The sequence below is a fragment of the Corvus brachyrhynchos genome, unplaced genomic scaffold (assembly GCF_000691975.1).
Source record: "Corvus brachyrhynchos isolate BGI_N302 unplaced genomic scaffold, ASM69197v1 scaffold11, whole genome shotgun sequence".
Lineage (NCBI taxonomy): Eukaryota > Metazoa > Chordata > Aves > Passeriformes > Corvidae > Corvus > Corvus brachyrhynchos.
The window spans coordinates 3207474-3230544 of record NW_008236965.1 but is presented as its reverse complement, the minus strand read 5'-3'; the positions used below and the strand labels follow the sequence as shown (position 1 = coordinate 3230544).

The following is a 23071-nucleotide window of genomic DNA, read 5'->3' as shown; positions in this document are numbered from 1 at the left end:
TGATCACTGCTCTAAATAGTGAATGGACCAGATCTTCACCTGCTTGAGTGCCCCTGCTCTTCAGTGAGCAAACTGGACTTTAGTGTCTTCAAGGCCCATCTATTTTTGCTCTTTGTAAGTGACTTTACTAAGAAGAATTTGAGAAATAAGAATTTTAAAATGCATAACAGAATTTGATTATGGAAATTAGTTTCTACATGAACTGGAAAATCCCTGGTTCCAAAATTTGATTCTAAAAATTAGGACCGTTAGTTTGGAAATAGAAATGTACTGTGTGATGATATCAACAAATCCACAGCAACTCCGAACTTGATTAGTCACCAAAGGCTTCTTGAAAAAGTTTAGAGAAAAAGAAACATCAGTGCTGTGACCCATGGATTTTGGAAAAGAGCAATCGTCAGGTACCTGCAGAAGTGGAGGGGAATGTGGAGGTCCTGATCGCTTCTGAGCTTTAGGCAGCTGGTTTTGCTTTCTGTGTTCAAAACACAGGGAGGTCTCTGACACTCCTGATGGAAGGATCACAGATTGTTCTGTCTCTGTAATCTGTATCACTGACATAAACATTAGAATATCTATGCAAGTCCATGTACAGGCTTTTAGTGTTTTTAACTTGACTACTTGACTACTCAGTTACTTGGAAGAAAAGGTCTTGTTTCATGAAAAGTGAAAATTAATAGAGAAAAGAAACTAGATGATTTTAAAAATCATTGGATTTGGGAGAATATAGCAAATCTTGCATATGCAGTAGATCTACCAAATTTTGCTGTACTTTAGTGCAAACACCCTTGTCTTTGCTGTTGCTTAATTTAATTTTCATTACTGAACTATTGATAGCTTGAATGAACAACAATTCTGTTAATATCTACAAAGGAGAAATAAGTAGCTGTATCAAAGTGAGATGTGCCACAAAGAGCAGAGTTAAAAAATATGGTACATATAATTTATCTTAATATTATGCAAGTTTACTCCTGATGTTCTCTTTATGTGAGTTCTATTTATTTATTTCCTCTTTTTCGATAATTCAAAGTGTCTTAGATGAACCACTATGCATGTTTATAATGGTTGTTAATAATTTTTTAATCCTAGTTCGGATAATTTTTCAATTTTCTGTGCATTTGCTCGTCAATTTCCCCTTTAATTATAGGTACTTAACAAGGACAACAGGTATGTGTCATTGCCTTTAGAGTCTCAAAATGTATCTAAGTACACTTCATATCATCTAAGCAGCATGAATACTATCTTTTTAATTATCATAATTGGAACACCAAAACCACATTCCTAAAGGATTAGTTTATTTTAATGCACTCTAGAGCTGTCAACAAATATGTGCTGAAAATAGACACAAGTGATGATCAAAGTGTGCTAGCACACTTCTGTTCAAGAAAAGGTTTTTATTTCATTACAGCACAAAAATATTGGCCCTTGAATATGTTAAAGATAAAAGGGAACTGTTCGTCAGACATTTGGTGTGTTCAGTTGTTTTTTCAAAATGTAAATATGTATGCCTTTAGAATATATAAAAATAGTCACATTTGTGGGCTGTGAACAGTAATGAAAAGGAGATTTACAGTGAACTGAGGCAAATAAAAGCAACATACTCATGAAGTGTAAGCTTGAATAGATGTACTGGGTAATTAATGTTGATATTATCTCTCTTAGTTTATATCCATGCTCCTTCTAAGTCATTTGTGCTGTTCCTGCAGTTCTCCAGTGAAAGTCAAGAGGCCTCTTTAGAGAGCGGCCTCAGTACATGTTACAGGAAGGAGATATAATCTACAACAGAATTTAAAAATTGCATTTAAATTAGCATCCATAGAGAAAAGCAGAGATGAGAGCTCATATTAGCCAATAAGTATCGTCTTTACAGGAAGCATCACCCAGATATTGATGCTGGCAGCTCGCTTATGCTGTGAGTTGCAAGGGAGAGCTCTTATCTTGCCAGGAGCCAGGGAAGTGCTGGCAAACAGCACCCAGTGCCGTGGCCGGGGCAGGACAAGGGGAATGTCCATAGGGGCATTTTCTCTTCCCTTAAGAACTGGACTAATTGGAAGGTTATTGATGAAGTAGTTTCAAGTGTGCCATTAGTTTCCAGGAGGTTAATGAACACAGCAGATTTGGACTGAACACTTTCTGAGCCCTGTTATTAAGTAAGCTTTAAGTGTCTTAAGTGAGCTCTCATTTTATTTAACTATGGTCACAAGTGAGATGATACATGATCCTTACCTCCATTCTTTATCTTTTCTTTCTAAAATTCTTATTATGAATGTATAAAGTAGAAGAATTTTTCCTTTTTTTCTTCTCCCCCTACCCCCATTCTCTCACCCTGGGAAATCCAGTGAGGCTTCTCCTTAAAAAATAAAGATCAAAGTTTCTTGTAAAACAGATGTTTTCACATTTCCTACTCCCTTAGTAGACAGTATTCCTTGGCACCTCACAAACCACGTCATGTTTCTCCTCATGTTGCCCCACTGTGGTTGGGAAATACTGGGTTCTCTCTTTTTCATGGGTAGCAGAGTCTCTTGTCAGGTGAAGCAGAAGCTGAGCCAAGAATTGAAGCAGAGGCTGCAGAGTCCTCTGCTTTAAGACTATTACTTCCCTGTATCTCTTTAATGAATTTATTCACTGAGCTCTTCATAAAATTAAGCTTTGTTTTCATGCATTGCATGGAACAGTTACTGTGCCTTACACAATTGATACCTTCTGTCCTCACACAACTTTTGTTTTCTCTGCTCTTTGTCCACAGGATAAAACTTGAAATAAGGTGTATGATTCAGGTCCATGTAATGACAGAGAGTTTGGTCTCTGTCACCTACATATGGGTGCTCAAAGCTGTCTGGGGTGTTCTACAGTGTCTGAAAGGTTTCCTCATGTGTTTTATCTGAGATAAAACTTGCAGAAGCCCCTTGCCATCAAGACTGGCAGCTAGACCTCAAAGAAGACATGAAAGCCATCACTGGCATGAGATTCAGTTGTCCACATAGAAGTCTGTGGAACCATTTTAAACAAAATGTCCTTTGGGCTGTTTTTAGACAACTAACCAACACCCCAGCTGTCTTCACATTTAATTCCTTGTGTGAATTCAATATTCTTTGATTACTGACCAGCAGTTAGTCTTCTGCTTATGTCTTATCCCTTTAAAACTCTACATCTGAATTCATTCAGTGACACTTGAAAAAACAAGTTACAGCTTTTGAACACATCTGAGAATTGCCAGTACACCAATTGGCAGAGCACCCTGTATATCACACAGTTTAGTACAGCTGTCTCCCATATCTGTTACTTACATATGGGATTCACTAGCCTGTCAGAAGTTGCTTTAAACAAACCAACCTCATTATTGAGGAATAAGGCTTTGCCTCAGTTAAAATCATCATACAATATAACCAAATAATGTAATTGAACTATAAAATTTGAATTTATATTTAGATTTGAACTGCAAATTTCCTCATGATTTGGTGAGTCTTCTCATGTGTGTTTTGGTTTACTTTATCCATTATTGCCCTGCATTGTTTCAGGGAATTATCAGATCAAATGTGGTTACTTGTGTCTTCTTGGTAAACTAGGAATATTATACTGAATGCAAGGATATTCATCTGCAAAGTGTAGGTATTCGCTGGTAAGTGGATTTATTAATGGCAGTAAAGCCCCTGCAAAATTGGAGGAAAGAAAAACCTTCAAATTTTAAATACATTCTAACAAGCTTTACAGCACCTTGCTGTAGAGAGATGCTGAGAATGATATCATGGATAAAATGAAGATAGAAACCTTCAATTACATTAAAAGGCAGAGTGTATGTGTATATATATATATATACATATATATATACACCGTGCAGGCAGGATTCTTCCAGAGCTTCAAGATCAGCATAAATTAAGAGTGAAATGTTTGAAGTAAGCCAGATGTACTGCACTGCTTGAAGTGCCCCTGCATTCCAGAGCAGTAAGGTGACTAAGAGGAAAGTTGAACAGTCACTGTCCAAGGGTCCAGACACAGAGGTTCGGACAGCCAAAGCCTCCCTATACATGAATCTGGCAAGGGATGTGAAAAAATGTTCCTGCAAGTGTAGCTGCAGCAGCAGAAAGTTGAGGGAAAATGTAGTGCTGAATGAGGGCAGGGGACCTGGTAACAAAGGAGATTTACCCTCTGTGGAGGAGGAATAGGTTAGGAAATGTTCAAACAGACTGGACAAACACAAGCCCATGGGCTCTGACAGGGTGCACCTACAAGCTCACAACATCATTGTGAGGCCACTCATGGTAATCTTTGAAAGGTTATAGTGACTGGGGGAGGTTCCTGAGGACTGGAAGAAAGCAAATGTCACTCCTATCTTCAAGAAGGTAAATTTAGGGAATTTCAAGCTAGCCAGGCTCACAACAGTCCCTGTGTACATGATAAAGTAAACCCTGGAAACAGTTTCCCTGACCAGCTTTCTACAATGAGATTATTAGCTCGGTGGTTGAGGAGAGAGATGTGAATGTGATTTATTCTTTAGAAAGAATTTCAGCACTTTCTCCCTTAACATACTCAAATAAAAACTCCTGAAGAATTGGCTACTCAAGTGGGTACTCAGATGCACTGAAAACTCCTTGGACCACTGGGCTTAAATGGCTGTGATCAGAACAACTGGTCTGTAGCATGTTGGGATCAGTGGCACAAAGTCCATCTTGAGGATGATCTAGCCTGGCTGTCCCACCTTGCCACCAGTAAGATGCATGGATGTAGGGTACCAGTGTTGTTCTGTGACAGCCTGAACTCATCTGTCCACAGACCAGTGCTCTTGTGGCATGTCACACCACTGCCCATCTCAGAATGCAGCCCAATAGCATTGCTCCAAATTTAGGTAGGTTGTAAAAAGGCAGTCAAAGCAGATTCTTCAAGTCCAGGTCTTGATGATGGCAGATGGATTTGTGTGGGGTCTGTAATAAGATAACACAGTTTTCTTTCTGTGTGCTGTTGGTGAGTAATGACCATAGACTCAGGGCCTGCATTAGCAATATAGTGTATAAAGAGAGAGACTCTCAGCCTCTTTTGGGGCTGTGTAGAGGGAGAAAGCTTTAAAAGGTGCACAATACAGGCTAAATTTCTGGTCAAGTGTTAGCTCAAAATACATTCCCAGTGCCTGTATCTCTTCCTTAAGGTGTGAAATTCCCTGAAGTCTGCCTGTCTTACTCCTTCAGATCTGTCCTTTGCCTGCTTGAACTCCAGTAGCATATAAATAATCCCATTAGTATTTATTGCATCTGCAGCCTACTATGAGCTCTCTGAGTTTTGTCATTAATTCTTTTAGGTGCAATATGTCAAGCAAAAAAAGAAACAGATTTCACAAGGGAATTGCCTAAATCGAGGGATTCAAATCAGCACAAAATAAGAAACTGGTGATCAATCTCATGTTACAATTTCAAGGACATTCTAGTCTAAGACACTGTTATCCTTGCTCCCCCAAGGATGATGTAGTTATTGCTTGCCTGAAGGAGACATTGCATAAAAAGTGTTGCCAACTCTGAATTTGTTCCTTGTAGTGTTGCAAGAGGGGACAAGCACCCTCAGTTCCTCAGTGCCGCTGACCTCTGGAGAATGGGATCCATTTGCTCTACTGTCTGACCAAGAATCCCTTTCAAAATTAGATCTTTTTTCTTACCAAAAACCAAACAAAAACAACAACAACAAAACCACAAACACATGAACCCCCCAAACAAAACAAAACAAAACAAACTCCTGGTGATAACATATTTCAGTTTCCTGAGGTTTTCTGAAATGTGTATTACATTCTGCTGGCCTCTTTCTCTGCTTTGGCCTGAAAATACTTCCTGAGCTTCCATTAGTGCAAACTACAGAGGTGTTTTCACACATCCAGAACCAGAAACCACTCCTTCAACCAGCACTTTGCTCAGTGATATCTAACCTAAAATGGATCCTGACTTTCAGTAGTTACCAACCTGTTGCATGGACTCAGGATTGGAGCTTCCTACCATTCATTCATTGACTTGTTCAGTGAAAACTATCTCATGGTTTAACTCACAGCTGACTGTGTTTCAGCAATGTTCTACAAAGACACATTTAGTGTAGCTGGATAAGCCTGAGTGAAGATTTGCACCTAATTTGCTGTAAATAATGTATATTACCTCTACTGCAGACAAGTGCAAATTCACTACACAAGTCTATACCTGGACATAAAAACTGCAGCTCCTTAAAAAGATTTTGATAGCCTCTTGGTGCAGGGACAGACACACAGGATTGTGTGATCATTAGACATGATTTCGTTCATACCACCTTCAGTATGGGCTCATTTGTTCATTTTGGCCACAGTTCCTCTCACCTGTTGTTGTGGGGATAGGATCATTTAGAGTTAGTAGAACCTAAGCATTCTAAAACCTTTTCTGAGATTCGGTGTTTGGAGAGAACCAGTTCAGATAGGATTTTCAGCTCTAAACACAGCTTTTAACTTAAGGCCTAACAAGGAATTTTCATTAGGTTGTATGAGTGTACCATTGCTGCTTAAAATGTTTAAAAACACGCATCATAAATAATCTTCTCTGTGCACTGGGAGGCAAGGAGAGTTAGATCAGGAAAACTTTGTCCTTGACATTGGTAAAATTTTGGTCTGTAGTGCTGGAAAAGAAAATAATACCATGCTTGAAACAATAAAACAACATCTGGAGAAGTAAGAATAAAACCCCAAACAACATTCAGAAAATAAGTTTGAAGCCCACATTTTTTGTAAGCTAATTGCAGATAGGGAATGATGGCAGCCATGGAGAAGCAACATCAAAAAGCAGCTGGGCAGGCCAAGAGGACATGCCTTGTGCCATATCACTTGGCATGAATTACACTCAGCATACTGGTTTTGGTTTTGGGGTTTTGGTTTTTTCTTTTTTTTCTTTTCTTTTATCTTTTTTTCATTTCAAAGTAAGTTTTTTAAAGACTTTGTAAGGAAAGAACAACGATCTTGCCTGAAAACTTATCTCAGATATAAAGAAATCTATGTCCAATATATCCACAAAAAAAATGAATAGGGTTAGAATTAAATGAATTTGTTTTTGTATTGATCTGAGCATTCAGGTGATTTCTTGAAGAGAGACCCATAGGGTGAAGCAGCAGCTCCTGGGAAGACAAGTGAGTCATCTGAGGAAACTGGTTCTTCCTCAACAAGGTGATGACCATGTGGGTTAAGCTTCAAAGCAGGTGTATGCCTGTGCTTTATGGATGGGAGTTTGTGACACAAGACAGTAAATTCCACATCTGGGCCTGGAAGGATGGCACTTTTCACCATCATGTTAGAACTTTGACCATGGGTGTATGTTCTATTTAGCAGTTCTTTGGGCTGTTACATTTTTACCATGTGCAGCTCCACTGTCTTCAGTATCCTGGCACTGAAATGTCACCCTGGAATTAAAAATAGACATGTGACTTTGAGGAACAATTTTGATTCCTATGTGAAACATCAGTAGATCATCACTCGCCAGAGTGTTTCCATTGATGTTTTTTTGGCAACTGGTTAGTCTACCAGAAACAGCCAGGTAATATCTGTAGCTAGACTGACCCTACAGCCTTAATAATCTACAGTTTTCCTTTACAGAAGTGCCTAAGCATGCTCATTTACCTTTGTTTTTCATAGACTAAATAGAATTAGGCTTACATTTTACCACTTTCATGTTTCTTGCTGCACTGAAGCCTCACTAAGCTAACACTATTTTAATTCTTCTTGCACTTTACCTATGTATTGTCTGTTGATCTGTCGGCACATCTGAGGGTAATCCAGTATTCTTCATAGGAAACAGGAGGTGTGTTTTTCACAGGAACATGTGTGCTTACTCAGACGAGCGTGTGGCAGCATCTCTGCTGCCTCTCCAAGATCCTCTACATTGCATTCTGAAACTACCACCCCAGGGAAAGCTCCCCTCGCAAAACCTTCTGAAACCAAACAAATGAGGTCATAAAATCTAAACCCTTGGGCATTGTGACAGCAATTCAGCTGTATTGAATTGGCCTCACTTTTTTATTATATTTTTTTTTTCAATTGCAGGATTCCCAGCAGGAGAACTTCAAAAGCCTTTCTTTTGGGGAACAGAGTATCCTAGGTAAGTATTGCACCAGGGAACTTCATCCACCTAGAAATGAGGAAAAACAGGGGAAGTTATTGCAAACACATATAGGTGAAGAAGAGGGCATGGCAGAGAAGGCTGCAGTGCTGAAGGCAACCAAAAGGTAGTGAGTGCATGGGAAAACTGTGTTGTCCTTCTGCAGGGCAAACTTGGCCCTTGGGTTGTGTGTTCTCTCCTGCTGTATCCTGGTTTTTCCACTGGAAGAACTGACTTTGAGAAGTGCTGCTTTGTGAGATACTTTTTCTTACCCTTGGGAGCCATATGTGTTGCTGTTGTCTTAAACTGATGACTGATTTCTCGCAGGAATTGCTAATTAAGTGCACCCAAGTGGAAGTGTTTCAATGCTACAGCATGCAGATGCAGCAGTGTGCACATGGCAGGTATTAAAAGGAATTGTAAATCAGGTAACTAACACTTCCTGAACAGAACTGAATACCCCAAGAAGCCAATTATTATCAGTTTATTGTTCACTTTCTGCTAATATCTAAGATTAGCCGTGGCCCCTTGTCTGTGCCTGTTGAGGTGCCTGAGAATATCTTCATGTGCATAAGTGATTGCCTGAGATTGCCTGAGCATGTGCCAGTGTAGCTGAGGAAGGGTAATTATAGGTCACATACATTTAATTTAGAAAAATCACTGCTTTTGTGCAGTTCAATAGCTTTCTATTTTAGGGCAGGATAAGACCATGAAAAGTTTCTGATGGCAGTTTCTGAAAGTTATTTTGCAGTTATATAAAGCCAGTTACTGGTGAAACATATCCTTAATAAATCTTTGTTAAACTTTCTGAACATTTTGTGTTTGCCATCATCCAATCTGGATTGTGTCCTTGTAAACAGGAAATTTTGCAATATATGTAGAAAGACGTTCAATTTAGGAACAAATTAATTTGAATTCAAAGAGAATTCTTGTGGGCCAGGTGACTTTGTAAGTGGTAATTGGGGATAGAAGAAAGTCCTTTCTTGTTAAGGTGAACTTTTTTCCTGTTACAGTTACTGCAGACCTGTTTCCAGCTTTGCTTTCTGAAGAGATTTCTCTGTATTCTGACCTTCTGCCATAGTGATAAAATTGTGGTTCTTTCAAAGTGTTATACTTTGCTCATCTCTCTTCCTTAAAGGTTGCCTTAGCTTAAATTGGTTTTGCTTGAGTACGTATCAAAATGAAATTTAGTAAACAAATGTGGCTGGTTTATATCAGACAACCAATTGCTTTTGTCCTTGAAATATTCTGGATGTTTTCTGTCTGCTTAGAAGAAACAGTACATGGCAGTGGAACAGACACACCATCAAAAAGTCACCAGTGCTTGCTGAAAAACTGTTTTAGCAAATATTTAACATTTAGTGGCGTTTTAGTGACCAGTTCCAGCGCAACCACCAAAAACCAGCTATGTCTATTTGCATAAAGGGAAGCTTAGTTATCACTTTTACATCTCAGTACATTAAATAACATTCAAATGCCATAATTCACAGTTATGAGCCTTCAGTGCCAGATATATTGAAATAGAGATTTCAAACTACCTGACCTCATAGCTTCCTTACAGTTCTCCGAGCCTCCCCAGTCCCAGAAAGTTCCCCTTTAATATGGTATCTGCTGGGCTGCACCTAATCCCTTCCATCTATGTCCTACTGTGCCCAGAAGTGAAAAGCACGAACAGAGCTGGGAAAATTTATGGCAATAAATGCTGTTGAGCTGGACAAAATGCTGAAGGGGATTCACAGATTCAAAGCCAAAATTTGCTGCAAACTTCACCCAATCTTTTGGAGCTAAGGAAAGCTGTAGCAGTGCCAGAACACCAACCTGTTCTTTGTCCTGTCACTCATGGTGACGAAGAACCTTAGAGGAAAAATAAGATGTATTTAGTAATAGGGCTTGGTTCTTCTCGATCTCTTTACCTGTTTTGTGCCATTGTTTTTTCACTTCTCCAGCTGCAAAAGAACCTGCATAACCCCTTTAGTTCAGATGTGGAAAACAAGTCTTACATAGTGTATTTATTAGGGGTAATTATCACTGTGTGCTACACAAGATTACAAATTTGTCACACAAAAGGACGATATTTCCATTGCTGAAATGTATCATTTTAACCTGCATTTCTTAGAGAAGGTTTGTAACAGTACTTGGGCTAAAAAACAGTAGGGAAGATTTTAGCACATGCAAAGTACCTTTCAGGAAACAAAAAAACAAAGGGAAGGATTTTCGTAGGAGCAGAGGGAATTAAATGATATAATACCTTTTGGGCCTGACTGAGATGAGGAATTAGTGCACTATGGATCATTAGGTCCAATAATAACATGTTATTTCAAAACCCTCTGCCTTTCTTCTATTTCAATACGATGTGTTAGAAATACTATAAGCTGCTTTGAAGTGTAGCATCTCAATAATGAAATAAATAAAATCACAAAAATCAACTCAACAAATGAAAGATGCATTATTGGGTAGATCACCTACCCCCATGATATCCACTGCTTTTGGTGTAAAAAAGCCCTTAGCCTTTCCCTCTTTCATCTCTGTTTCTCCCAAAAGCATGTTTATTGGGATATAATAAGGAAGATATAATTAATTGTCAATCAGGAATACAAAATATTTCTTTTTACTCTGTTTCCTGGGTGCCTTAGGTCCGACTGTGTATCATTTCCTATTCCAGGGCAGGTGCAAGGGAATTATGTGACCTTTCTTTTTAAAACTGAATGGAGATCTGTTAATGCTTTACAAAATATAGTCTTTGTTTCAGAGTAGTTATAGCTGTAACTGTGTCCTGTTCCCTGTCAGAATATACAGAATGCAGTCAGCTGTGGGAGACATTTGGAGCTCATACGATGCTGATAAGGAATTTGGTTGGAAGAGTGAACCATCCCAATGCTTTCAAAGTTTTAGATTAAATGTTGCTTTTAAAAGAGTTAAGAGCTTCAACATCTTTAAGTCCAAATTGTATAGGTGTGATTTTTAGACCCATAGTCCCCTGCCTCCTCACCCCCTTTTAAAATCAATAATGATATTTCCTGAGGTCTTTTGTCCATTAATGTTCATGACTGTGAACACTTCCTGAGGAAACTGGTTCTTTGTGTTACAGGTCATTAAGTTATGGTGCCATAGGAGTGATTGTCGGCCATGAGTTTACTCATGGATTTGATAGCAATGGTGAGTGATTGACTGCATGTTGATAACTTTTTTATTTACAGAGTTGACAGATTAGAAAGCTGACTTGTACATGCTGTAGCGTTTTTATTGTTTTGGGTGTTCTAATGGTGCTGAATTGCGTGAAAAAATTATCAACTTGTATTTATTAGATTTATTTACATGGAATCTTGCTTCTCTGAATTGGATTTTATTTGGTAAGAAATGCCACAAGCTTGATTCCTTCTGTTTGTCTTGAATGAAAACTAAATCAGCAACAGATTCTGAAAGTCCTAATGGGGGGAGTGGGAAGGGCAAAAGGATAATTTCTGATTGATAAAAATTACTTCCAAGAAAACTTTTCATTTCAGGTATCTTTTTCAAAAGATAATTACAAAAGTTTTAAAATACAATACTGGAACAATAGTGATGCAGAAAAGGTGTTGCAAAATGTTAAAATTAAATTCAAAAAAGAGAGAGAGGGGAAAAAGAAGAATGGTCAGAAAATATCAATCCAATTGTCCTGACAAGCTGGGTAGAGTGAGGCATTGCCACTATCTAGGTTTGGCTGTCTCAGTAAGGTGCTTTTAAAAATTGGGCTTCTGAGAGAAAGTGAGGGGAGGGGGAGAGGAGGGAGGTGCAGGGAGAAAGAAACCTGAACCTCCTCCTCCTAGCAGCAATTTTGAGTTTGCTTATGTTATGTAGTAAAAGAAAAGAAAAGAGAAGAAAAAAGAAAAGAAAGCCTTGTGTCCTGGTATCCTTTTTGGCACTGCTCTACAATATTTTGTGTCAACAATCACTCCAGAATGGAGACATTTTATTTCATAAACTCCCACCTTGTGTAGGTGAGTACCTAATCTCCCTCTTGTCTCCTGCCAGTCAGAAAGGAACCTAAGGTTTGATTCCCTAAGCAGACCCCTACTTCTTGCCAGGCTCTTACTTTCCAAATATAGAAATAAATACATCTCTAGGAATTTGTCATCTTGAACAAGATAATACACAGAGGAAAAAAAGAAGAAATAAAAGCATGAAATAAAACATCTTCAGTACTTGGTATTATGCCTGTATTGCTCCTTACCTCTCTCTCCTGCAGTTGCAAAGAAGAATCAAATCACAGAGCAAGGCTGCATCCACATGGGCAGCTAAACATGCTCTCAGTAAAGTCCAAACATGTCTTGTGTCTGACTGGCTGGAGTCATGATGGAGACTAAATACTCTCCTACAAATGACAGGGAGCAGGGACCTGAGGGTGAAACTTCCATGAGCCACTGCTGTAACCATCAGCCTGGGCAATGGGATGTATATATCCTCCCTGTTTCCATGGATAGGGTTTAAATGTTCTGGTCTTGCTCCAAAATCAAACACGGAAACTTCAGAAGTTTGCATGAAATGGATTGGGTTCCTGATCAAGTGAAGAATTAATAATAAATTAGTTATCATCACATTTTCAGAATCAAAGACATATGGTCTGAGGATGAAAAATACAATTACACTTGCAAGAAAGCTAAATGTGTCTTACACTATGTAATTATAAAATGTACTGCTGAACTTGTTAGTCATTACTATCTTCTTCTGCAAATGGAAATTCTGACAATAAATAGAATGACAACTTTTCACTGCTGATTTCACGGAGTTAAAGATTTTGATCACTGATCCTACTCATTTTGTAAACACACTTACATGAGAACATTCACCTCTCATTTCTGTGCAGGTGATAAATTCCTAAATTGTAAAAGTTTTCTCCTGCAAAAAAATTTGTTTTCTTTCTTTCCTTTTTGAGGTCGGAAATATGACAAAAATGGAAATTTAGACCCTTGGTGGACAACTGACTCTGAAGAAAAATTTAAGGAGAAAACAAAATGCATGATTAATCAGTACAACAATTACTACTGGAAGCAAGCTGGCTTACACGTATGTAAACCACCAGTGACTGAAAATAGTGGTACATGAGGAGTTTGTGTTGTTGTTGTGCCCCCTTTTTTTTTTTTTTTTAAAGTTCTCTTTTTATAAATCCCAATGTATTGGAATATTAGACTACCAACTTCATTTCTCACAACAAATGATTTTTTGAGGTGAATAATTGTGTTAAAAATTGTCTGTCAGGTTTGATTAGTCTGGTCAAATACCACTACCCACACTCTGGTGATGGGGTTAAACCATTTCAATCCCTCACATCCTTTTGGAATCAGAGGAAGAGGATGAAGCCACTCAGCAGGGCTGGTCTAATTATTGTGAGCACGTTAAATGTCTTCTCAAGATGAGGTTTGTAATGAAAACTGAGCAATCACTCTTTTAGAAAGAATATAATAGCATGTTTTATAGATTCCTTTAACAATTCTGCCTGTTATTTATTGCAGCTATAAAATGGATGCATAAGCCCTACTTTATTTCATATTCAACTCTTGCTATTTCTTCCGTGTGTGCACACAGACCCCATTTGTATGTTTAATCAAGGGAACATGATAGCAGTAGCTCCTAGAAAAGGATTGAGAAAGAAAGTGCAAGGGAATGGTTTCTGTTTCATTGTCTGTCAGAGGTATGGGCTTCCCTGAAAACGTGTACATGTATTTGTGTGTCCAAAATGAGGATAAACAGGATAAATTGCAGACCTTCAGAAATGAATAGCTGAAATTCCAGAAATGTTGTCTGGGACACAACTGTAATCTTAGTTTTCAGGATAAAACACATATTCCAGTCCCCACTCAATTCTAACACCTCTACCTACATTTTAGAAATACTATTACATCTTTACCTTTTCAGAATAGCAAGGCCACATGAAATGCTCATCAACAATTCTAGCACTTTTCCCAGGCTTGTTTGTGCTGGTCTTGGAGATAACGAAGCCGTATTGTGGTCCACTCTGAAGTCCAGCGACTCAGACTTTAAGTACTTCATAATAAGCTAAGTTACAAATCAAAATTCTCAGGCTCATTCCTGAATATCTGTAGGACAAAAACTGTCATTACAAAAATGCCACTCGAAGATCAATAAAAGCTTCCCCAAGGATGGGGCTGAGCCCTTCCCATGTCTCTGCCGTTGGCTTGGCCATCCCCTTTGCCTTTTCCACTGTCTCTTGAGATGAGGTAGGTCTGAATTTCCTCTCCAGTGTAGATACTGCCTTTGAAGTCCATGGATGGGCTTACTGGAGAGATCCTATCACCCACAGCCTTGTCATCCCATTCCTTCTATTTCCACAGGATAACCGAAAGCACTTCTTAAATGATAGAAGAATCTTCCAATTTTCTGCCATATTTTATAGCTTTTGCATGAAGAGCTATGCAAGCAAAGACCTTTTTTTTATTGTCATTTTGTTCTGTCATTTACATCAATATTCTGCAGGTTTTTTACCCTTAAATGAATATTTTTCATGGATCAAGAAACCTATTTATTCTTCTTCCTTTTCATCTAGTATGCAATAAAAATGTCTCCAGAACAGAAGCCTAATGAAAGAAAAAGTGGATATAGAAATAGCTTCAGAGTGCAATAATCACATAAAGTCATCTCATTGAATAAAGGGCTTATCGTGGTCCCTGAGCCCTGCCACAAACTGTCTGGGCAGAGTAGTCTCAAATACCTGATCCAGAGCTGCCTGAGATCAGCAGAAAGACTTCTTCCACTTTTCAGATGACCTGTGGCCCTGTGCCACTGTTAGGTTACTCTCATCTTATGCTCTAAGTCAGTCTCTGTCACAAGCCCACTGTGAAGAAAATGTGTGAGTAGGAAGGCCAGGGAAAAGGCAGCTGGTATGTGTGCCTGTTCCCTGCTGTCCCAGCACCTTTTGTCCTAAAAGCTTCTCTCTCACCTCCATCTCCAGCCTCCTGAGGGCAGGGGAGAGCTAGCAGGAAAGGGTTGCACTTTCCTCCGTGGCTCCCATTTTTCCTGTAACACTGTACCCAAGGCATCAAGTAAGATGTCCCGAGTCCAATCTGGGTGCTCATCTGCACCGAGTGTGGGGCTGAGCACAAGTACCTGGCGATTCCCTTGGTCTTTTTACCTCTTCTTCTCCATTTTCCCGTCTTTTGCCATCCTGAAACTGAGTCCTGATGCCAACCCTACCCTACTGATCCCTGTGGCACGGGAGAGCTGATGGCTGCAGCCAGCATTGACCTTCAGAGCCCTGCTCAAAACTGTGCTCAATTATCTTGCCTATTTGAGGCACAGGAGAGAGTAAAACTGCTTAATTACAATTACAGTTGGTAACACAAAGACCTTAGTAGGCTGGGTGAGTAGAGATAATGCTACTTCAGCAGAAGTTAGGATTTCTTTGTAATGATACTGCACTTGGTAATGCCAGGAGACCAGTTTCCTCACAAAGTTTATATAGAGCTGTTTCCCACAACATGTTCTGGTTGCTATTGCTCCTGATCTTGGAATCAATACCCAGGAGAAGCAACAGGAATCTCCTTTGCAGATATTTTTAGAGCATTGAATGTACTATCAATTTTGATTCTGTCTCTGACAGTTATTTTTAATTACAGTTATTTGTGTTATGACTTAGAAGTTATTTTAGCATCCCAGTAGTATATTGAGAGTTATGTAGAGAAATAAATATAACCTTTTAGATAAAAGTTTAAGAAAGAGGCTACTGGATCTCACATGTCACCAGATATAAACAGTCCTTAGGGGAAAATTACTGACACTCAGCTCAAAGATCAGGGACTGGATTCTTAAGTGCATTCTATCTGCCATATTTTGTGCTACAGAGATCTAGGGCCAGAGCCAGGATAACTCATCACAGAAAATTTTTTACTGGCAGTTTTCACATTGAAACCCAGTTTTCTTAACCAAAGATGGATGAAATTGACTGAGGTTGTTCTTGCCTTGTTTTACTTTTTCTCCTCTTTTTGAAGTTGATCGAGTAGGAAGTTCAGAAATGGGTCAAATGACTGATGTTCTTTCATTCTGCCAAGGTGAAAGGGAAGAGGACTTTGGCAGAAAACATTGCAGACAATGGAGGTCTGCGAGAAGCTTTCAGGGTAAGTAGATGAAAAATATCTGAAACATCATATTATTAAAAAAAGAAAAAGAAGTTGTGGTAATCTTCATGTTGCTGAAAGGCACTTAGTATCTCTTTCTTATCAGGCATACAGGAAATGGATTACAGAAAAGAGGGGAGGAGAAGAAGAGCCTTTACTGCCAGGCCTTGAGTTCACACACAACCAGCTTTTCTTTCTCAGTTATGCCCATGTGAGTAGTGCAAATGTGTTTCAAATCCCCATGTGTTAACTGGAACAATGTGCAGTGCAGATATGAGCCTGCCTGGTTTCAACAATCTGCATCACCCAAACACAGACTTTTGAGAGTATAAGCAGAGACTTCTCCCACAATAATTATTTCTTTTTCTTTCCCTCTTTGTCCTCAACTACCCATGGTGCCAGTACTGCTGAAAATATTCTTGGTTTTGCACAGTGTTGTCACAGAAACTTTCTTTCTTCTTTCTACTTCCCTCCACTAAAAGGGTCTTCCTGCATTTATTGACTCCTCAACCTCCTTCAATTTTAACTTCCCAGATTCCTGGTGCTTGCAATACACAGCAGTTTATGACTGCTTCCACCACAAACTCCTGTTAAAAGTGTCCCACCACCATTTGTTACTGTGTACGTTGTTCAAGGAAAATAAGCAGCAGTGAAGAAAGTCTTAGTTTATTTTTTCCCATCTGTCACTAAATATGCTGTAACAAAACTTTGATAAGAGATGTGAGTTTTTTAGAAAAACATAGAGCAAGGGAGAGGATCAGAAATTACTCATTTGGGTAACCAGATTGGGACAAACTCCCTACATGAGAAGGAAAGTCAGGCTATAAAACTTTGCCACCAGTTGAAGGAATGAATCATGCCAAACTAAAAAAAACAAGACCCAATGCAAGCAGTCCTGGCCGAAAATAATTTCTCTGCTGAGAGTCAGTGTAGCAGTCTATGGGCCTATGGCTGTTTCAGTTTGACAATATTGAGCAAAGAAAATATTCCACTTTGGTCATTTATGCTGAATTAAGTTTCGCCTCGTGGCACTTTTTCTCCAAATAAATTTTGAATCTATAGGGAATATCTGGGGGCCTTATAGGACCACTGCAGGAATCATATGTCCAGTGATCCCTCACAGGGAAGGCACATGCACAGTGAGAGCACTGTATGCAAGGTACCCTCAAGCTCAGCCCATATCCACAGAGCTCAAGACACTCAACAGCCTTATTTAAACTGTCAGAGCTGTGCTTAGCCAGAAAAAATTGCACTGAAGTCCACTGAAATCCTTTGGGCAATCTGGCTTAAAGGATTTTGTTGACAGGAACATTTAATGTAGAGACTTACGTAAGGTAGAGGCAGTTTAAAGGAGATTTTTCATGCCATGGATACAGCGTAAGAGGGATTATTCAGTTGTGCAAATATTCTATCTGCCCTGTTTTGTGGTCAGTTATGATTTGGTTAAGTATCTTATCAGGAGCAGGGAACTGGGGACCACTGATGGAAATGTGGAAAATGTGTAATTTCAAAAGAAACTGACATTCCAACATGGAATAAATATGCCAGCTAATATAGCTGCAATTGTAGAGATGATAAGCATTATTATGTGTACCTTTTATACACATTACATAGCTTTGAGACCAAGAAGTATGTTTGGTAATTATTAAGGTGTGAGATGATGCAGCACAAGCTGAAAGACAAGCTACCATTATAGATAACTTCAAAAGAACTAGTAAAGTGACTGTGGTTAGATGATGGGAAAGTGTGTGTAGAGAAAAACAGTGGGTGGGCACTGGATCCATCAGGGGGTTTGAAAAACAAGAGAACATACCAACAGAAAACTGCATATTGGCAAAGGTGAAACAAAGTAGGAATTTATGGTGTCTTTCCATGTTATGCATTCTATAAGTAATAGGCATCTTAAGAACAGTGACTTTACATTTTGCTTTACATACAAAGTCATCCCAGATAATGTGCCTGTTTCTGTTTTTTTTATTTTATTAGGTAAGATGCAACTCCTTTAGACCAGAATCGGCGAGGGAGCAAATATATACTGGAGCTCACAGCCCTCCTCAGTTCAGGTAGTGCAAATAAAGTATTTCCTCAGTGTACATACAGAATCAATCACTGCAGAACAGAAGTGCAGAAATTTAGCATTTTAAAAGGGGGTTAAGAGCAAACACAAAATTGGACTGTGCTCTTGGTTTAGATGGAAATTGAATTGGTTTTATTAGCTTCTTTCACTATTACAAATGGTCTTCTGTAAAATTGAGGAGCTTGCATCTACCTTCAAAAGCATTTGAACCAGAACACACTGTGATCCCTGTGATGTCCTGTCATCATGGCCTGAGTACCTAAAATGCCTCATCTATCTCTTTCCCGAAGCAATTCTAGTTTAGCAAACAGTGAATATAAGGAGGGTCCTTGGTTTAATCTGTCTGAGTTCATTGAAAGCTTATAAGTCTCTACCTTGAATTATATTGATAATGCAAGGCAAAATGTGCCCTGTAAGCTCAGTTCAAGACCAAACTCTTCTGCTGGCATTCAAGTGACACTTTTCTTGAAGGAGCAGTGACAGTCCAGCCATAACAGAGAGTGTCTGTCCTTGCCAAAAGGCTTTCCCCAGGCTTCCCTCACCACAGACACTCATGAACTCCCTGCCACGGGAAGGGGGGAACCACATAAGAATTAGGAAGCCAGAGTTTATTTCTCTGCTTCTTCACAGAGTTTTTGTGACCAATAACATGTTGGTTTTGTTGGGATTCCTGTTGGTTGCATCTACTTAACTAAGAACTGGGTGCAGTACTACATTGCCTCTTTATAAGGACAAAGGAAGTTAACTCCACAAGCTGATTCATACAATACAGTGGATTATTTGCTTTCTAGAGAATCCTACCAGTTTCTGTTGACTAAAAGAGTCTTATACCAGCTAGTGAGGGTAAAAGTAGTGCAGTATGCAAATCTGTGTGCCTTTTAACATTGAAAATACAATGTTAAAATACAATGACAATGAGGACAGGAGTATCAGGCTGACCTTCAGCCTACAAAGATATTAATTTCATAATTCCTACTCTTGTTAAGATTTTGGCAAAAATAACCATTTGCTGTCTTTTAAAGTCCTCAGGTTTATTTACCTATAGGTATATTTATATTCTGAATCATTACATAGCTACATTCCCATGAGATGGTGCAAATCTCAAAATATACAGGGAACTCTAGGGATAGAGTATTTATTAGGAAAACTCCTGAAGGCATCAAGCTATGAAAGAAAATTTCAGAGACATTTCAATTAATTTGAGATCTAGAAAATAATGACAAAACTTTTTCTTAGTTTTTGAGTGAGATACTGAGAACTGGCTTCTGTTTTGAAACTGAAGAACTGGTGCTTGTCTTCTCTTGCAAATCATATCAGCTGGGCTAACAAATTATATTATCTATTTCTCCCAACTGGATTTCATTTATGTCCCAAGACCATTATGAGCATAACTGCAATACCGCTAGCTCCCACGCTGACAGCTCTTTCTGTCCAAAAAGCTCAAACAGCCCTTTTAAAAGTAATCATAAAAGGTAACAATAAAAACTATAGAAATGAGCAACACATCTTGAACACAGGTGTGTGCATCTGAATGTTTCACACCAGGTTCTCTTCACAGTCAAAACGGAAATGGCATTTTAGAACTAAATATATATAAAAATAATCTTTCAGCAGGTAATAAATTTAAATTACTTAGACTCTGCAAATATATCTTTCTACTGATTACCAAGGGAGGCCAGGGTGACCTGCTTAGGGAAAGGTGTCTCTACTGTAATTCAGTGGGATGAAATCCAGACAGCCCACTCTGATTTTAGTTAATGTGTGGCAGTATCAAACCATGGGTAGAAAAGTGGCATGCATGCATACATAAAGATCTTTTCATTGGATAAATTCTGGGTTTATTTCTTTTTAATTGGCAGATTTTCAGTATTAGCATGTGTCTTTGCTATTTTTGAATGCCAATTTCAGATTGAAATCCCTGGCATGGCAGGCAGAACTCCCACCAACATCAGCAGCAGTTCTGCATGACCAGCTCTCGCTGTTCCAGTCCCTGAATATGTATCTGCAGCTTTTTTACAGTAAAGCTGTATTTCTTATTTGCAGCCTAACCTCATTTGGTAATCCTCCCTACAAAACTGACCTTTAGACATTTTTGTGCCAGATGACTGCAAATTTTCTTACAGAAAGTCTAATCAATGTAATAAGAATGTTTTCTACCATGCTGAGCTACACTGAGAAGCTGATTGTCTGCAATATAGAAAAATGCCTCCTCACAGCATAACAAAGGAAAGGTATACAATTAATATCACAGTAGATACTTTCCTGCTCTTAACTCAGGAAACTCTTTAACACCATTGCAAGTTTCGGGTTAGCAAATACAAGATGATTAAAAGCATAGGAAAAAGCAGCAAACAACAAAATCACAATCTAGCAGAGGTAAAATAATAGTTTCTGACCACATCACATAATGCAGACATGAAAGCAGGAGCCAAGGATGACTGCATGCAAAGAGCAAGCTCTTCCCCTATGCCTGAAGGGGCCAGTCTGGGATGGAGACACATAGTCCAGCTTGGGTCAGGCAGGGATGTGCTGCTCTTTCAGTATCCCACCACTTGTGGTAGAAGCAAGAGGGCTTGGGAGCTGGTCAGGGCAGAAGGCTCAGAAAATATATTTCCAAAATATCAGATGAGTTGAGGTGCTCATAGGTGCAAGGCTGAGCTGCCCAACAAGAGTCTCTAATTGCCCCCTGAGACTGCAAAGTCCCAGGGACTCAGTGGGTGGGTGTGTGTGGGTGTGGGTGGACAGAGCATGCTGTTACGAGAATTGAGAGCCCCATGAAACCACTGCCAGCACAGCCCCACTGCCAGCACAACCCCGGTGTGTGCTTACATCCCCTGCCTGCTGCCCTGCAGCTGTCTGGCAGGGCTGGAAGAAGGATTCCACTGTGCACAGCTACTGCTTATCTCCCACCTCTGCTGCCAAGGGTCACATTAGAAAATTGTTCTAAAGGGCACGATATCACAAAATGCATTTGTTTTTCATCACATTTCTAGCAAAGCAAGATGCTTCTCAAAGCATGAAACAAAATAAGATTTTCTTCATATTAACTGGGAGCCCTTCTTCTGTACCTTTCGGTTTTATTTGTGAAAAAATTACGTGAAAGCCTGAAAATTCAGCCTGAAGTGAAAACACTGAAACACTTGCAGACCTGTAGTGTTTGACAGAAGGCAACCTGCATGTCCATCACTTTTCTCATCACTTTTCTCTTTGCAGAGTAATCGGAGCCATGAGCAACTTTGAAGAGTTCCGTAAAGCTTTCCATTGCCCGGCGAACACGACGATGAACCGCGGGGCAGAGTCCTGCCGGCTCTGGTAGCTGTCCCTTGCAGCTCTTCTCTTGGGAGGAGTCTGCAACGTGAACTGCTCAAGCCCATTGCTACAGTGTCAGAGTAACAGTCTGGAATCTGGAGAGGTGTTACTTCAAATGCATCTTTGTGATCCATGCTGATATCTGTATGGATCTAATCACTCCCTATGTAGAGACTAGGAACATTCCAAACAGAAGAGCTTTTCTTTAAGGATAATAATAAAAAGTAACTCCTTTTAACCATAAAACTACTCCGGTTCATCTGCAGTTGCATTGCTGTTGATGGATAACTGCCATTATCAATTCTAATTCCTGATTTATAGTTGAGCTAGAGGTAAATGCTAAAATCCAGTTTTAATCTATTGCTCTGCAGGGGTTCTATGCAGAATGTTCCCACACAAAATTTATTCTTTCTGGATGAAGAAATTCATGAGCCCTGCTATAAAGCCAGCTCTCATCTGCTGTGTGATACTGCATTTTCATAACTTAAGCTGTCACAGCCCAGCATGCCATAAATGATGTGGCATGATGTAAAGACACAAGACTTTATATAAATTCAGTTTAATATGTCAGATTAGTGCCTCTGGTTTTGGAACAGTTTCAAGCTGAGAAAGTATCTCATGGTATCCATCTGTAGGACTAAAACATAAAGGATACTTGTCAGATTGTGGCCTCTTCTAATTTTAGAACATCTTATGATATGGTGAATGGTGAAATGTATGTACGGTGAAAATCAGAGGCTCTCAGAGGGGATTCCCAGCACCACTATTCTCATAAATATTGCAGCATTTATTCCGGTTTACACTGTAGGCAGTTTTTTCCCAGGGGATGGTTTTTACCTTGGGCTGAAGATAGCTTCATCTGCATTTATTTTTTTAAGCCAGAAATACTATACCAGATTTAAAAGATGGATTTTATAGTGTCTGGGTCTTACAGGGTATTGCAAGTAGTGTGCATGTTTGCCCTCATGTTCTGGATGGGGCAGAATGACTTGTGATTTTAAGGAAAGAGTATGTGACAGAAAAACAGAGTACCAGCATCATTTGACTTGTCTGGATAAAAAGAGCAATTTAGGAGTAGAGGACTTAAAAACACACTAAAAATACAGACCAGTTGAGTTTTCAATTTGATTTTTAAGAATATTAATGAAAAGTTTTTATTTCAGCAGAAAGATTTTAACACATAACTATTACTGGGAGAGGTCAGATGGGGAGGTGGGGGAGGATGCACACACAGCTCTTTTTTTCCTAACAGAAAGGTACCTATATAAGTGGCATATATTTATACCTTGTGCATTATTTCATTTTTACACGGTGTAATTATTTCAAAAGGAGTTTCTTTAGACTGATTTAATTCCCGCAAATCAATATTGGTCTCTGTGTGTATATACTTTTATATATATATATATATACAAAATATATTTTTTTTATATGCTTAAATTTTATCAGTACAGAAATGTTAGTAAGACAAACTTTTTTAAAATGATTGGTCACATACTGTT

At 39.0% G+C, this 23071-nt stretch overlaps 1 protein-coding gene across 1 annotated transcript in view; it reads left to right on the top strand.

Annotated features, from left to right (window-relative positions):
* PHEX (phosphate regulating endopeptidase homolog, X-linked) overlaps positions 1–22695 on the top strand; it is a 98386-nt gene extending 75691 nt beyond the window's left edge. Inside the window, exons 16-22 of the mRNA XM_008629240.2 lie at positions 8024–8078; positions 11167–11234; positions 12991–13121; positions 16121–16186; positions 16293–16397; positions 18173–18249; positions 21477–22695. Coding sequence (XP_008627462.1) covers positions 8024–8078; positions 11167–11234; positions 12991–13121; positions 16121–16186; positions 16293–16397; positions 18173–18249; positions 21477–21579 — 605 coding nt within the window. The 3' untranslated portion in view covers positions 21580–22695. The remainder of the gene's footprint in view (positions 1–8023; positions 8079–11166; positions 11235–12990; positions 13122–16120; positions 16187–16292; positions 16398–18172; positions 18250–21476) is intronic.
* The last annotated feature ends 376 nt before the right edge of the window (positions 22696–23071 follow it).